Genomic DNA, 16,875 nt, shown 5'->3' with positions numbered 1-16,875 from the left:
GCGCTTTGACAGTATTTCCACATTCACCCATTCACACACACATTCACTCACTGATGTGGGAGCTGCCATGCAAGGCGCTAACCAGGGCCCATCAGGAGCAAGGGTGAAGTGTCTTGTCCAAGGACACAACGGACATGACTAGGATGGTAGAAGGTGGGGATTGAACCAGTAACCCTCAGATTACTGGCACAGCCACTCTACCAACTATACCACGCCGTTTAGGTATATGTTCAGACTTACACAAAAACTCAACTTAAATCAGTAATAAGAATGGTACTTGTTCGTAACACGAGGGCCACATGTAGCCTAACTGGTTCCTCTTCATTGCCAGCAGCTCACTGGCCAAAGCCTCAGATGGCTACCGTAAATGTTACATTTTTGTCCCAGAGTCGATAACATACTTGCAGCCAAGTGTGGTAATCATTCATTAACTTGGTAATTCCACAGTTTAGTGTACAAGCCTAAAACTGTAGTGGTTTACTAACATCTATATTTAGCCAATATGATCTCAGGTAGCCTTTCTGGAAAATAACATTACTTTGTAAACGATAACCCCCAGATGTATAGTTCATAAAGAATAGGCATAATATCTTAATTTCAGTTGATGAAAAACTTCTCAAAGTAGCAAAAATTCAACCTTAGTTCTTTCATAAAAACTAGTGATATTTATTGTCACTGAACAATTTCAATTTATGATGCATGCATGCCTTGTAAAATTTTTGAAAGACAATAAAACTGTTTGATGCCTTAAAAAAGTAAACACATTCTTGTTCTACTTTGGCAAGAGTAACAAATATTAAGACCACCCATTCACAAAGAAAACATTTCTTTCATTGTTAAAAGGACTTGAGTTATGTTGTGACCTAATCCAGTTTGGAGACAAGATGCTTACGCAATTCCGCTCTACCAGTCACCTAAAGTGTGAAGTGTGCTTGCTCAGCTTTACTTCAGTCTAGCAGACAAGAGAACACAAGCTATGGCCTTCTCAATCACTCTTGTCGTTCCCACCTTTGTGAACCTGACCCGACGTTGTGGCCTGCCAACCATAGGTTAATGTATTTTGTTCACAACAAAACTAGGACCCGTGCTTGTAATTTAGAAATAAACTATAAATAAACCAGGGGATAAAAAAAAAAACAGTATGTTGCATGTTTCTTTTAGCCTATCAACTGTCAAGGATTGTGCAGAATGGTGTGAAGCAACTAGTGTAAAGCCTGATTTATACTCTCACGCCACATAACTTGTGTATGCCAGGGGCATTCATTAACACTCAAACCAGGTACACATGTGCAACTCATACATATAAACACAATGCCATCATAAGGCATACTGCAACAGTCAATTGAACAGAGAACATCCCTAAAGTGCGCTCGCACTGTGGGTAACACAAGTGTAGGGCTGGGCAATATGTACAAAAACTGATATCCTGATATAATTTGGGCCATACATGGCAGTATCCGTTGACGTAACTAAATATCTCCACCGTGCCTTGATTTAAAATTTTCAGGACCGATGGGGATCACATATACACAAAAATAGGTACCAACAAGTAAGAAAAACAGGTTTTGCATAATAGGATCCCAACTTAAAAGGTGTTTTGAGATAAGAAAAAGGAAAAAGCCTTGAGAATTATTAACGAAAAAAGTCCAATATCTCCAATCTTCTTTAAAAAAACATTTAGCTACGATCATTTCTTTAGCCAACAAAAACACAAAAGGTGAAATAAAGTGCCCTGGTTTAAGAGGACATGTTTAAATGTCAGCAGCAACATGTAAATGATTTACCTTTAACAAGGGTGTTTTATAAGTAAACCGTGAAGGGAAAGCAAAGAATATTTTTTGAACACAAACCTGCCAACCGCTTCATGATGCTGTGTGGCTGGCTGTGTTCTCAAATTTTATTTTAAAAAGTCAATAATTGTAGTTGTTACTTAACCAAAAAACTATTTGAATTACCAACGGAATCATATCTACATGTGGCGGTGGGGGTGTGGTCAATGTGATGTCACCATATAATTTGCAAAATTGTTGATGCATATGTATATATATATATATATATATATTAACACAAAAAAATAATTTACAAAAATTTATAAACAAGTCTGTGTTATAGTAATTAGTATTAACATATTTCTGCATATAATTTTGCTCAATTTTTACAATTGTTATTGTGCAATGTAACAGGCTGTACACCAGTTGCAGCTGCTGGTCTTTCAAGTAGGGGGAGCTATTTTTCAGCTATTCTTTAAACATGAGTACATATAAAATATATAAATATGCTACATTTTACAAAGGAAACTTCATTTTAAAAAATTATAAAAAATCTCCATCAACAGGAACAACGGAATGAAAGTTTAAAAATGATTTGGCAGGATTTGATATTTCGAGATTGCTGTTTCGCTTATTTTGTTGTGAATCGAAAAGGGATTCAGCCCAGAAAGGTCATCCAATCATCATGTAGAAGCCTGGCGAACCCTTTTCGATGACTCCTATTCATTGCTCACCGCCTGTGTGTGGAACCAAGTCGACTATTTATCAGATAAATGTCTCGTTTGGCTGCAGCACTGTAACAATCATTGAAAAACGGCCACCAAAGTAACTGATTCTAAACAAAACTTAAACGCATTCTAACGCATTTAGTCAATGAAATGCAAGCACAAAAGAACATATTTTACCACTTTTGTTCAGTTTTAAGGGAAGCGGGACTTCTTTTGCAGTCTTTAGCAATCCCCCCTGCAGTATGTCTGGCATCACATGTTAAAACAATGCTGCGGGTGAGAGAAGTGGGCAAGTCAGATCCATACATTTAGGTCAAAGATTGCTCTAAGGGCTTGGTGGTCTGGCATTGAGTGCAAAACGGGGCTGTGCGCGTCCCACTGCCGCCCCGTCGCCCAAGCCGCCAGAGCAAAGGCGCAGCAAAGATACTTGTGTGCATCTGGCTTACGGTTGATCAAAGTTTTTCACTGGCCACATTTTCTGTGCATCACTAGTTAATCGTGCTTAAATTTTAGGCTATACATCCATTCATACAATATAGTGCTTTAATTTGTTTACACATAAAAAAATCCTTATTTTTAAAAAGGTGTGGCAGCTTGAACTTAGCCGTGGTGCCACAATCAGATATATATAAGTTAAACCCTAAGATAAGCATCATATGACAGCAGTGTGTGTGTGTGTGTGTGTGTGTGTGTGTGTGTGTGTGCGCCTTCAAAAGGCGCTGCCTGTTGCTTAGTGATGTGTGACATCAGCGAGTTTAGGCTCCATCTGAGTAACACAGGCATTTTAGCTTGAGATGTTTTTTTGTTAGCTCATCAGGCTAGCAGCGGCAGTCTGATAGCAGCTCTTTTGAATCTTTCACTGGTTTGTGTTACTTCTGCTTTAATAAATAGATTGAATGTGATTCCACGGCTGTATGTTCTTGTCAACAAATGGGGTAGTGTTTGGAAGGCAAGTTTGTAACTTCAATCATTGATTTGTTGTCCTATGTTCCCTTCGACCACCTGTAGTTATAGCACGCATTGCCGTTTGTGTCATTTTTTAAAGTAGTGAAAAAAGTTGTCTTTTACTGAAGAATTCCTCCAACTGAAATCTTGTTTCTTCCGTGTTGGAAAACTGAGTGTGTGACTCCCACTATGCGTTGCGCAGGAGGAAGGAACGCACACACATCGATAGTAACACTTTCGCGTCAGTCACTTGCCCAATTGGTTATGGTTTATGTTTATTTCAAACATGCTATACAGATACCGGTAAGCAAAAATTGTACTCTAGTTTGATCAAATTTGGAAGGATTTATTTTAGGAGCTAAATGCGATGAAAGGGGTAAAATCCCCATTTGGACACGTGCTACAGGGTTTTTTCCCCCCATCTATTTTTAGGCACATTTGTGAGGGAATTTGTCAAGCCAGACACTGCCTCCTCCTCCTGCACTTCAAAATGTCCTGTTCTTTTCATCTGTGAAGCAACATTACAATTGTTGCCTGTGTTTTTATAGAACGGGACCTGTTTCCGGGTTATAACCGGGGTGTTGAGACTGGCACATGTGCAATACGAAGTGTCCCCTTTGGCAGCACACACTCACTTGAGAGATTTGCTTTTCATTCTCATAATACGGGTGTGGTATTCCGACTTCTGTGGGTTGTAGGATGCTTATTCAGCAAATAAATATTTGAGAAATCAGACTAATTTAGTGTATGGACACAAACTCGTAACTTTTTTTTGCCAATCTTGTGCTAAGAACAGGTACAATTCTAACATCATTCTCCATCAATTATCTTTCAAGCACATTATGTTTGCTAACATGAGAACTCTGAACATCAATAACACATGGACATAAAAAATACTACCAGCAGATTGTCACAAGTTATTCAACATTTACAATTAATCACTATCTTGTCCCATGACTTTAACAGATGAAAAGCATTGTTGTCTCCCGCAACCAAATAGGGGGTTGCACAAACCATCTTCATGGATGTCTTTTCTTTTGGTTCATGAGTAAACCGTCCATTAAAAATAAACTGATGTTTCTGTACGATTAGTTTCAATGTCAACAAAGATGTGATGTTGTGGTTGTCTTTCACTCTTCACAAGAATGTAAATATATAGTCAACGACAGCTGCGGTTGCTCTTTCTGGACACTACCCCTTAGTGTTTTTGAAGGGAATTGCAAATCACAAGTCAGCCCCAACAGAAGCGCTACGAACCAGAGGGGACGCCATCAGAGGGGACGCAAGTGATGTGACACGAGAGTATGTTCTAGCCTTAAGATAAGTAGTGCTCTATGTGCAATATGTGACTATGGTGCGCAAAGGCGCCATAATGTTAAACTACTGTTAAATCAAACTATAAAATACGGTACATGCTGGCCAAAATATTCCCTTTATTGGTAAAAGGTAACACTTGTTTATACATGATCAAATAACTTTCAACTACTCGGGATGTGAATCTTACAACTTATTAAGGCTGGACGATATGGACAAAAACTGACATTGGTGTCTTTTAGTGTAAGTAGTAACGTAGAGTGTTGTTTATTCTTTAAACGGGTACTGCACTTTTTTATTGTATTTTGCCTATTGTTCACGATCCTTACGAAAAACATGGAGACAACCAGTAGATGCCAGAAGTCGGATGTGTCATGGAAACTGCTATGGAAACGGAAGAAAAACGCAGCAGAGAAGGAAGTCCCACTATTGATTAAAATGACCAAAATAAGCTAATTATTGTACAAATAACATTTGTTATGAACTTGTCTGTTATTACATTATATATTGACTTGCAGCATGTATATAAAAAGGAGGGTTTTGAAATTGTTTTCGAAGGCTAAAACAGTGGCTCCCATTAGCTGCATCTTCCAAGACTTTTTAAATCATCTTTAACCCCTCCACCCCACAAAAAAGGTGTGTATTCTTGTCTCTCATACTGTTTGTGAATGATAATATTCCAGAAAAAGTGCAGTTCCCCTTTAAAAAGTAATAAGTTTGCCGTTGCTATGTCCTAGCAATTTTCGTTCATTTTGTTTATGAATGTTAGGTAGATGGAGCTTCTACTTGCTCACTGCGGGTGAAAGCCGCTGGCTGTTAACTTTAAAACTACTTTTCAGCCACCCAACAGCCACACTACAGTACCTTAGTCCACACAGGCTATGTGTAGAGGCACTTTTAAACATAGTTGTAGTTAAATATTTGACACACTGAGCAAGCAGCAGAGAGGAGCTATCATTAGCCTAAGCCGCTAACAAGTGAACAACAAATGGATGCGATTAATGATAAAGTCACTACAAGGAGAGATATAGGTTCCAAAGCAAATTAGTGTATGTGTAAATAAAGCTGGAGCCACTCACCAATCGCCAAATGCAGTTGCTGTCCAAAGCATTGCAAAACTTAGGAGTGGAGAAGTCAGCACAATGCTGCCATACTTATTTTAAAAAGTTGGATGCACGTCATAGTGCGTCATCAGAGAAGGGCCAGGGGAGTGAGCCAAAAAGGATGCCCCGTGCTTCGCCTGTCAAGCGCAGAGGACATCAAACGGCCATAACAAAGGCACATCAAAAAATATCGCTATGCCGGTATTGTCTCAACTATGTACCGCGTTCTGAATTATTCCTGTATTAAGTATAGTACCAGTATATCGCCTAACTCTAAAACTTCCAATTCAATTGGATTATGGTACTTGGTGGACGATTGGATTCAGAGTCGATTCTCGAAGGCTCTTTTAGTGACAAAGAGAGACAATTCCAGGATTGACAACATTCCTCTATTACAGGGGTACGGGACTATTGGCACATGAGCCAGATGTGGCTCTTTTGATGACCGCATTTGGCATGCAGATAAAACATTGTCATGCATTTTAATCCATCCATTCTCTACTGCTTGAGTTCTGGCCAGAGTCTGGTTCCAGCAACCTGAAAGGTAGGCCTGGGCAAGAAATTGATTTTATCGCAAATTTCAAGTTTTTTAGTTGCAGACAATTTATTTATTTATTTTTAAATCTATGTTTTTGTTCTCTTTTTGCCCTTGCCGTTATTTCCTTAGCAAAGAGTCACACACATAGCTACAAATTGGCTACTGCTCATGCGAACAAGAGCAAGAAAGAAAATAAGTGTTGTCAGTGGTTTGCATTAGTAACAACAGACATGGAACAAGTGACAGCATGCTGCAAAGTTTATTTAAAAAAGATAGCAGAACAACAAACTTATGCCAGCATCTGAAAAAGAGACTTCCAGTCAAGTGGGATGAATGTAACAAGATGACGAAAAAGCTTGTTACAACAAACTCCCCCCACTTTTCTTATTGTCTCTCAGAGCAGGCTCTTAATTTAGTTTTTTGACAGTTTGACAAATTTGTTTTTGTTCTAAAAGGAACACCTTTATAATTGTTTTAATTTTGCTTAAGAGTAAATTCCGTGTATGTTCATGCCATGCATTCCTTTAAATTATGGCATTGTTTGTCTTCTTTAAAACTACCATTTTTTTTCAAATAAAAGCGAAACTTGTTTTAAATTATCGGTTATTTGTATGTATTGATTTCTTTAAGAAGGAGGAAAAAAATCATAAATATTTTGTGAAAAAAAAAAGAAGACGACTTTATGTTCTGGCCATATCGCCCAGGCCTCCTGCAAAGCTTGAGCCAATCACAGCTACATATGTTGTGAGGTCAAGAAGTAAATGCTCTACTTTTTAATCAAATAGTCAGCTGGATAGATTATGCAAGTAAAAACCTTTTGAAAAGATGATAATTAAAATAAAAAAAGATGACGAGTGCCATACATTTTGGAAGATATAGTCAGGAATTTGTCTTTGTGGAGCGAGCAAGTACAGCAATGTGTCTAATTTACAATAATAAAATATATTCATGAAATGGTCAGATGTGAAGTGGCACTTCATCTTACATAGCATTAAACATAAGAAGCATTAATTTCATTATTGGTTAGCTTCAGTATAACAATGTTATTATGGATTATACATAATTTGCACCGTAATAAAATATCACTTTTTGAAAATATCATATGGCTCTCACGCAAATACTTGTTTCCAAGGCTCTCTCAGTCAAAAAGTTTCCCGACCCATGCTCTCTCTAAGATAGACAAACACCTCTGAGAAATTGTTGTATAACTTTAAATAAACATGTAGTGCTCAAGAAAATACAGGTTTACAATGTTTAACTACGTGATGAAAGGGGCGCAAGCATTCAAATTCTTCCCTTTCTATCCATCCCATTCATTTTCTACCGCTTATTCCCTTTTGGGGTTGCGGGGGGCGCTGGCGCCTATCTCAGCTACAATTGGGCGGAAGGCGGGGTACACCCTGGTCTACTCATTTTTAATTTTGCAGATTTTGTACACTGATTATGCCATGTTAAGTTCCTTCTGGAAATTGTAGAATCTGAAGTGCTTCAAACATTTTCTTTCAGCAAAAAAAGGATTCATGTTCCCTTCATGCAGAAATGTTACCAACATCTAAAGCTAGCTAGCTAAGTTTGAACCCGGACCCGTTGGCTTGAAAAACTTCCATTTATATTGGGATTCCGAACTGTAATCAATATTTGGACGCAAATCTTTTTTTTCCAGGTACTTCACCCCCACCAACATAGTATTTACATGTTACTCACATGACTAACATGTTTGTCAGGAGACAAATAGGCAAACTTTTTTTATGGAATCAGAAATCTTCTCAAAGCTGCAGGTTCCTGGCAACATATGAGCACAAGTTTGATGTGATGGTTTGGCAATGTTCCTAAATTTTCATAAAGTGTCAGTTCTTACACACCTTGTGTAAATTTAGAAAAAAATAGACAGAATCTAGCAAATTATGGTCATCTGCACTGTAACTGTGTAACTCTGTCACTTCTTGGCTTGGGTCAGACGACACAGCCTTTTGTTTATGTGCCAGCAGGTTCAGAGAAGCCCCTCACAGGATGACTAGGATAGTGGGGGATCCACACCCAGATATAACAACACATCATAGGGCTGAACAAACACTGAACTATTTAAAGCCTCTGTAGCCTGAACTCCAATTATTATCGTTTCCCTTGTTTTATCAAAAATGGTGATGAGATACAGATGGTAGAAAGAACTCCTCTGATGGAAGATATCTCCACCTCGACTACACACCCATAACAAACAATGTTTACAAAAAGCTGCAGCAATACCAATGGATGGAAAATGGCAGAGAGAAAGGGATAGCATTGATTAAAACAAGTGAAGTGTTTTTGTCAGAACATTTACATGCCGGGGCCTAATTTACTTCTCACTTTTATGTAAAACATTCTATACTAAAATACACCCACACACATAAAGATAAAGTATATTGCAAATCATAAAATATATAAATATATTTGTAACCACATCACATTTCCTTGTTCAGGCTATTTTCCTACTCTTCATGTTATTAACATATATTCCCATTGACAAAATCTTTGTGTAAATTAAAATGAAGATGTTTTGCAACATGCTCAGACAAATAATTTAAGCAGCAATGTTTCAAATGATATCTTACCAGAATGGGGTCTGTAGAGAACTTGATTTTCCTCTTTGGGGGAGGTTCGTCTTCATCAGACAGTCCAGGAGTCTCATAACAGTCATCATAGTCCCTGTACATGTCCTCCTCCTGCTCCTCCTCCTCCTCGCCTTCTGTCACTTCCTCTCCTTCAACGAGGACCTGGTCTACATCCTTGTCATCCACAAAGGCTGCATTTTCAATACCGTACACAGGGGCTCCATTCACAATAGTCTTCTCAGCATGCTCCTCCAGTTCGTTCTCTTCATGGTCATCATATTTCACCTTGTTCTTCACTTTAATCCCAGGTTGCACATTGCTATCCAAGACAGACTTTGCTTCTTTGTCGTATGTGCTTGCCACAGGGTTGTTACTATTCTGTTTTTCAGGCTGAAATGTCTTTTTTACATTTTCTGTTGGCTGTTTGGGACTTTGCACAACAAACACAGCGTCTTCTACTTCCTCGTCATTGTCCCCACTCTCTGAAGACTCATTCTGAAGCACTACAAGCTCTGCCCGTACCATGCCCAGCCCTTGTGAGTCAATGGATGAGGTCTGGCTGGGTGTCTTTTCTCTTGTAGGATTTTTCCCTGAACAGTCTGTACTTGTGGCTATTTCTGGATATTTGGTCGCGTAGGTGTTCTCAAACCCTGATTTTTGCTGCTTCGCATCACTGGGCGGCGAATTACAAAGCTTGTCTTTATCCACATTAACAGTCTGGCACAAGCCATCTTGATTATACCTGTGGGTAACTGGTGTTGTTGGTTCTGGTGACGGGTGTTTGTGATCGTCAGTAGGAGAAACTGATTTGTAGGCTGCGTTTGTAGCTGGGAATGTTGGTTTGCGCTCAGTTCTAGACCCTGATGATGCGGTTTTCTTATGGACACTTGTTGCATGAGATGTGTTTTTATTAGTACCATCAGCTAAAGGTGATGAATTAGTAGCTTCTCTGATAGGGGAGGTGGGTTTTTGTAAACTGCCTATTGATGAAGAAGTTTTCAGTGAGTGTTCAGTCAAACTGTCGGATTTCGCAGTCTTCGCCTCCACTTTGGCAGCAGCCAAGCTGTTATCTACTGCATCATTCCGAGCCATGTAATTCTCTAACCTCTTTGACATTGGCCCTGCATTTAGTGACACTTTAGGCACATTCTTTTTTTCATTATCAGCACTCGCTCTACATTTAACTCCTGATGTAGGGGTATGCTCAGATTTGAAAGTCTCTGAGGATCCTGATGCTCTCCGTGTGCTTTTTCCCTCATCAGAAGAACTTCCAAGCGACAAGCGATTTACTGCCCTGTTAGGCGACTGCTTTTCAGCCGAAGGCTGCTCTGTGATGCCCCTTTCAAATAGTTTCCTAGTCACAGAAAACTTCTCTGCCAAAGCCACTTTGTCGATCTCCACATCCTCTCCTTTGGGAGTTTTATCTAAATTGAGAGATTCTGGGCTTGTAGGGCTGTTGAGGTTAACCCTGTGTGTGCTGATTGGAACCTGCAGCTTTGGTGGGGACACCTGGGACACATCGGTTTTTACAGTCACTTTCACATCTTGGCCTTCTTGCTGCTGGCCATCCATCTGTAGAAATATATTCTTGATCTTGTGCACTCTGGTCCCAAAAGGTCTCCCCCGGGAGTCCTCACGGGTGTCGCTGGAACCATTTGCGCAAGACTTGGCAACGCTTTCAGATTTTTGTCCATCAAAGGAGCATTTGATGGCGTGGAAGTCCGACTTGTATGCGTTTCTGTGAGGAGACGCGCTCCTGAGGGTCCTTTCACTACCTTTACTTCCGGCTTGGATCATTTTGCCAGTTTGTTTTTGTAATTGCTGCGCAATTTGAATTAATCCTGGCTGTGAATGATTCCCTCTTCATACAGGCAGCGCCATGAGTCCCAAGGAGCTTTGTCTACTAAGCACACAGGGTGAAGGCATCTGGTGAGGGGGGGACACATACTATAAGTTGTTGACTTTTTAACACTCTTACTCTTTTTTATTGACTTAAGTCTTTTCTAGAATATAATAGAATAGAAAGTACTTTTTTGATCCCTGCACTGCAAAAAGTCAGTGTTCAAAAACAAGAAAAAAAATTACAAAAATGATCTGCCAATAGACCAAGAAAATTTGGCTTGTCAAGACTTTCCAAAACAAGTAAAATTATTTGACCTCAATGAACCCAAAAATACTTTAAAATAAGTATATTCTCACTAATAACAACTGTACTACTATACAAGTACATATTTTCTATTGTTTCATTGAAAATAAAACAGCAAAGTCCATTTGGCTGTCATCTGTTTTAATTATGGGGCACAATTGTGTCAAAGTCATGATTTTTTTTACATGCTTGAAATAAGAAATTATTACATTAAAAAAGTAGTTTTATACTTGTGAGTGTTGATGAAACAGCTTTGCGACAGTTGATATTGTAGTTTCAAGCATGTTTTACTCAATATATGTCATAAAATCTCAGCAACAAGCTGTAATATCTTACTGAGATCATTTAGGACCAAAACCCTTAAAACAAGTAAAACACTAACATAAAATCTGCTTAGTGAGAAGAGTTGTCTTATCAGTCATAAAATAGAGCAAATATCACTCTTATTTCAGTTTTTGCAGTGTGGGGGAAATTCCGCACCACAGTCCACTCACAATACACAATAAAAACTTACGTCTTTTTAACATGTGAACAATATAAATAAAGTCTATTATACAGCATTATTCACATGTGAATAATATAACTACAGTCTATTATACATCTTTATTCACATGTGAATAATGTAGATAGTCTATTATACATCTTTATTCACATGTGAATAATGTAGATACAGTCTATTATACAGCATTATTCACATGTGAATAACATAAATATAAATTAAAGGCCTACTGAAACCCTCTACTACCGACCATGCAGTCTGATAATTTACATATCAATGATGAAATCTTAACATTTCCACACATGCCAATACGGCCGGTTTAGTTTACTAAATCACAATTTTAAATTTCCCGCGGAGTTTCTTGTTGAAAATGTCGCGGAATGATGACGCGTGTTTGTGACGTCTCGGATTGTAGCGGACATATTAGCCCAGCACCACACACGGCTAAAAGTCGTCTCTTTTCATCGCATAATTACACAGTAATTTTGACATCTGTGTTGCTGAATCTTTTGCAATTTGTTCAATTAATAATGGAGACTATAAAGAATAATGCTGTTGGTGGAAAGCGGTGGATTGCAGCTGCCTTTAGCACGGAAACACAGCCGGTGTTTCTTTGTTTGTTGTGAAGCTTTAACACAGAGCGGTCAAGCGAACATGTTTCTCTACGTCAACCAGCAAATTTTGGGATGGGACAATTGTGATATTAAGTCGGCTCTTACCGGAGACTTCAGTGGATTGTGGGACCTCCTCCTGTAGCTCAAAAAGGCAGCTGTGATCTTGGCTCCTCGGCTTCTCTCAGAGACACTGGCGTTCACCGCAGCCATCCGACTTTCAGGTATGACTTTACAATCTCACTAAAACACTATTAAAACAATAAGCAGATAAGGGATCTTCCAGAATTATCCTAGTAAATGTGTCTAATTACATCTGAAACGGTCCCACTGCTGCCGCCTGGAGCCGTCGCCTTTTCTTTTTTTGCTTCACTCTAACTTTCCTCATCAACGAATATTTCATCCTCGCTCAAATTAATGGGGAAATTGTCGCTTTCTTGGTCCGAATAGCTCTTGCTGCTGTAGGCTAAGATTATAAACAATGTGAGGAGCACTACAACCTGTGACGTCACGCGCACATCGTCTGCTACTTCCGGTAAAGGCAAGTCTTTTTTATTAGCGACCAAAAGTTGCGAACTTTATCATCGATGTTCTCTACTAAATCCTTTTGGCAAAAATGTGTCAATATCGTGAAATGATCAAGTATGACACATACAAAAGACCTGTTATCCCCGTTTAATTAAGAAAATCTCATTTCAGTAGGCCTTTAATATAATATTAACTTTACTGTTCTATATGTTCTTTTGTGTATATTACAAAGTCATTGCTTGAACAAATATAGTCAAGGCTGTGTGTAGTAGTAGAAATATTTTACAAAGCATAATTGGATTTGATTCATACAAAAGACCGGAAATACTAGTTGTGCCATCAAATATAGCTCTACGCCAGGGGTGTCAAACGTACGGCCTGCGGGCTGGACCAGGCCCGCGAACAGGTTTTATCCGGTCCGCTTGATGAGTTTGCCAATTATAAAAGTGAGCTGCGTTTTTTTTTTTTTGAACAAAAGAAACTGCTGTTCTAAATGTGTCCACTGGATGTCACAATACCAATTCTGTTAGGCAAGCAAACGGTTTATACCAAGCAAGCGGTACACAGTAAAGGGGGACTGTGACTCCTCCTCTTTGATTGATTTAAACTCTTATTAGTAGATTGCACAGTACAGTACATATTCTGTACAACTGACCACTAAACTGTAACACCCGAATTAGTTTTTCAACTTCTTTAGTTCGGGGTCCACGTTAATCAATTCATGGTAACCGACCCTCATGAAACTAAACCTGCCGTTTTATGTCTTCTGCTTCAAACACATTGTCGTTTGGCAACCTCCTTGCCCCCAAATATCTGTCAAACACGAGAAAAGTGAACTTTACCCTTTTGAATAGTTTTTACCCGCGTCTTACAGTTTGTTGAGTTATCTCTGGATTGATACATGGACATGACAAAGGAGGTATTTCATACCTAGAAGAGTTTCCATGTTGTGTTTTTGTTCAATCCCAGAAAGACTGTGACTTAAAGTTGAATCCTGGCTTTGTTGATACACTGAGACCAAGTCTAAGGTTATTGTGTTTTGGAAACTGCACCAATTTCCTCAGAGTTTTCAACACATTTGAAGTGTTTTGTCCAGGGATGCACCGATTAATCGGTAACCGAATATATTCGGCTGAATATGGCAAAAAAAGCCACATTCGGCCTTCGGTGGAATAAGTTAAAAGCAAGGCCGAATAGTGGCGTGTGAAGCAAAGACGCACATTTTTGACGCGGTGACGCAATGAACCAACGTGCAGTGTTAAATTTAAATTGTTTTATACATAGTTAGTTTCCTTCTTTTTATTCTGAAGCTGAAGTACTGTTATTGACAAATCTGTTCTGGCCTGGGATATGTTGTGTACCTCTATAAGTGTATGAGGTTACAAGCACACACTTATTGAGATTTAGTGGGGCCTCTGTTTACATTATTAGCCTGTTGTGTAGGCTACCTGTATAAGTGTATGAGGTTATAAGCACACAATTAATTGAGATTTACTTGAGCCTTCTGTTTACATTATTAGCCTATCTACTGTGGCTAAGCAGACTTTTGCCAAAAGGACAATAATTCATTTGTTGTGGGTTTATCCACTTTAATGCACTTTGGGGTTTTTTTGGAATGCATGAAGGCCTAATATAAATGAAAAACTATGCTTTTTTTGAAAAGCAAAGGCTACTGGACTATAAAAAAATGTCAATATTCAATAAAAATTTACTTTATATGAAAAACATGTCTAAAAAATTATTCTAGGCTATTTATGCAACATAAAAAAGTTGTCCATCCATCATCTTCCGCTTATCCGAGGTCGGGTCGCGGGGGCAGCAGCCTAAACAGGGAAGCCCAGACTTCCCTCTCTCCAGCCACTTCGTCTAGCTCTTCCCGGGGGATCCCGAGGCGTTCCCAGGCCAGCCGGGAGACATAGTCTTCCCAACGTGTCCTGGGTCTTCCCCGTGGCTTCCTACCAGCTGGACGTGCCCTAAACACCTCCCTAGGGAGGCGTTCGGGTGGCATCCTGACCTCATCTGGCTCCTCTCGATGTGGAGGAGCAGCGGCTTTACTTTGAGTTCCTCCCGGATGGCAGAGCTTCTCACCCTATCTCTAAGGGAGAGCCCCGCCACACGGCGGAGGAAACTCATTTCGGCCGCTTGTACCCGTGATCTTATCCTTTCGGTCATGACCCAAAGCTCATGACCATAGGTGAGGATGGGAACGTAGATCGACCGGTAAATTGAGAGCTTTGCCTTCCGGCTCAGCTCCTTCTTCACCACAACGGATCGATACAACGTCCGCATTACTGAAGACGCCGCACCGATCCGGCTGTCGATCTCACGATCCACTCTTCCCTCACTCGTGAACAAGACTCCGAGGTACTTGAACTCCTCCACTTGGGGCAGGGTCTCCTCCCCAACCCGGAGATGGCACTCCGAGAACCATGGACTCGGACTTGGAGGTGCTGATTCTCATTCCGGTCGCTTCACACTTGGCTGCGAATAAAAAAGTTGTGAAAAACTGCATTTATTATTCGTTATTTGGTATCCGGCCTTCGGCCAAGCGCTCAAATTTTATTCGGTTTCGGCTTCGGCCACAAATTTTCATTTCGGTGCATCCCTAGTTTTGTCCATTCTGAATGTGCTTGTTCTATTTTTGGCCAAAGGAAAACAAAGAAAACAACCTGAATTTGTCTTTATTTTCAAGTTATCATGCCATGATTTTACCATCACGGCCCACTCGGGAATAGATTTTCTTCCATGCGGCCCCTGAGCTAAAGTGAGTTGGACACCCCTGCTTACGCGATGTTTTACTACACGCAAATAAAGTTAAATATTATCCATGCTGACTAGTATTAGGTAACATTGGAACTTTCAGTGTGGTGCTAGCTCACACAACATCTGCGCTGTTAGCTTTGTCTTCATCCAATGTCATCGACGACGTCCCGTGGGAAAAAAAACCTAAACATAAAGTCGTCGAAGTTAAAAGTACACGAAGAAGGCGACGACTAGTTAACAACAAGTCAGCCGGGCTGAGTTAATCGTCTTTTAGAAGGCAAAGACAAAGTTTCTGTGCTACTTTACTGCGCGAGTCTCTAACAACAATTCCCGAGTTTGAAGCTGGAATCTTCCCACAATGTGCGAGGCCAGCTGGAATAAAGCACAAGTCTCACCTCAGACTTGTTCCGGGGCGTCAAGCGCCGACAGCTGGCCCGCCGCGTCGCCGTTTCGAGCGTCTCAAAGTTGTGTGTTCTCCCCGCTCTGCGCCATCATTCCCCGCTCCGACGTCGCCTCCTTCCCCGCCTTCCCAGCACACTTGCCGCGGGGCCGCGCGCGCGCCACACAGCCTGCGCGAGCGCGGGGGAGCGTCGGGAGCGCGCGCACATTCCAGGACAGAAGCCACTACAGCAGGGGTGTCCAAACTTTTTCCACTGAGGGCCGCACACGGGAAAATCAAAGCACGCGGGGGCCAAGTTGATATTTTTTCATTTTCAAAACCAATACAATATACACTTATTTTTCTTTTTAATTGTTGGGGCTCCCTCAAGTTAGGTCTTAAGGACCCAGAAGCGTTTCAGTCCTGAACAAGGTCCAAAATAAGTCATATATCACAGGTGTATATTTTTCATAAAACCCTTGAATCACTAATTCTACGTCATTATTTGTTTTACTTTTTTACGAGCTTTTTTGTCGAAACCCTGATTTTTGAGGCAAAATACAAAATACGCAATATTTTTCCCAAAAACATTTTCAAAGTGAATTATTTAATGTCCGAGTGTGTGAATGTTGTCTGTCTATCTGTGTTGGCCCTGCGATGAGGTAGCGACTTGTCCAGGGTGTACCCCGCCTTCCGCCCGATTGTAGCTGAGATAGGCGCCAGCGCCCCCCGCGACCCCAAAAGGGAATAAGCGGTAAAAAATGGATGGATGGATTATTTAATGTGAAGTTATTGGATCCCTAAATAGGTCAATAATTCATAGCAAAATTGAATTGAATTTATTATTATTATTTAGTTGTTGTTGTTTTTTTTTAGCAAAGACAGTTATTAAATTCCACTAAAATCCTTAGGGATCCAAAAGTGCCCCACTCATAAAAAGGTCATGCTTTTTTTTTTTTTT

General features: G+C 40.1%; 1 protein-coding gene across 3 annotated transcripts in view; it reads right to left on the bottom strand.

The window, feature by feature from the left end:
• The window catches only part of ppp1r9ala (protein phosphatase 1 regulatory subunit 9A-like A), a 53,324-nt gene extending 37,234 nt beyond the window's left edge, over positions 1 to 16,090 (bottom strand). For all 3 annotated transcript variants that reach the window (XM_061880026.1, XM_061880027.1, XM_061880028.1), the window contains exons 1-2: positions 15,931 to 16,090; positions 8,989 to 10,914 (exon numbers count right to left, since the gene is read on the bottom strand). In XM_061880026.1, coding sequence (XP_061736010.1) covers positions 8,989 to 10,785 — 1,797 coding nt within the window. In that variant the 5' untranslated portion in view covers positions 10,786 to 10,914; positions 15,931 to 16,090. The remainder of the gene's footprint in view (positions 1 to 8,988; positions 10,915 to 15,930) is intronic.
• Positions 16,091 to 16,875: the final 785 nt, after the last annotated feature.

This window comes from Nerophis ophidion, linkage group LG19 (genome assembly GCF_033978795.1).
Source record: "Nerophis ophidion isolate RoL-2023_Sa linkage group LG19, RoL_Noph_v1.0, whole genome shotgun sequence".
NCBI classification, from domain to species: domain Eukaryota; kingdom Metazoa; phylum Chordata; class Actinopteri; order Syngnathiformes; family Syngnathidae; genus Nerophis; species Nerophis ophidion.
This window is presented reverse-complemented; position numbering and strand designations above follow the sequence as displayed.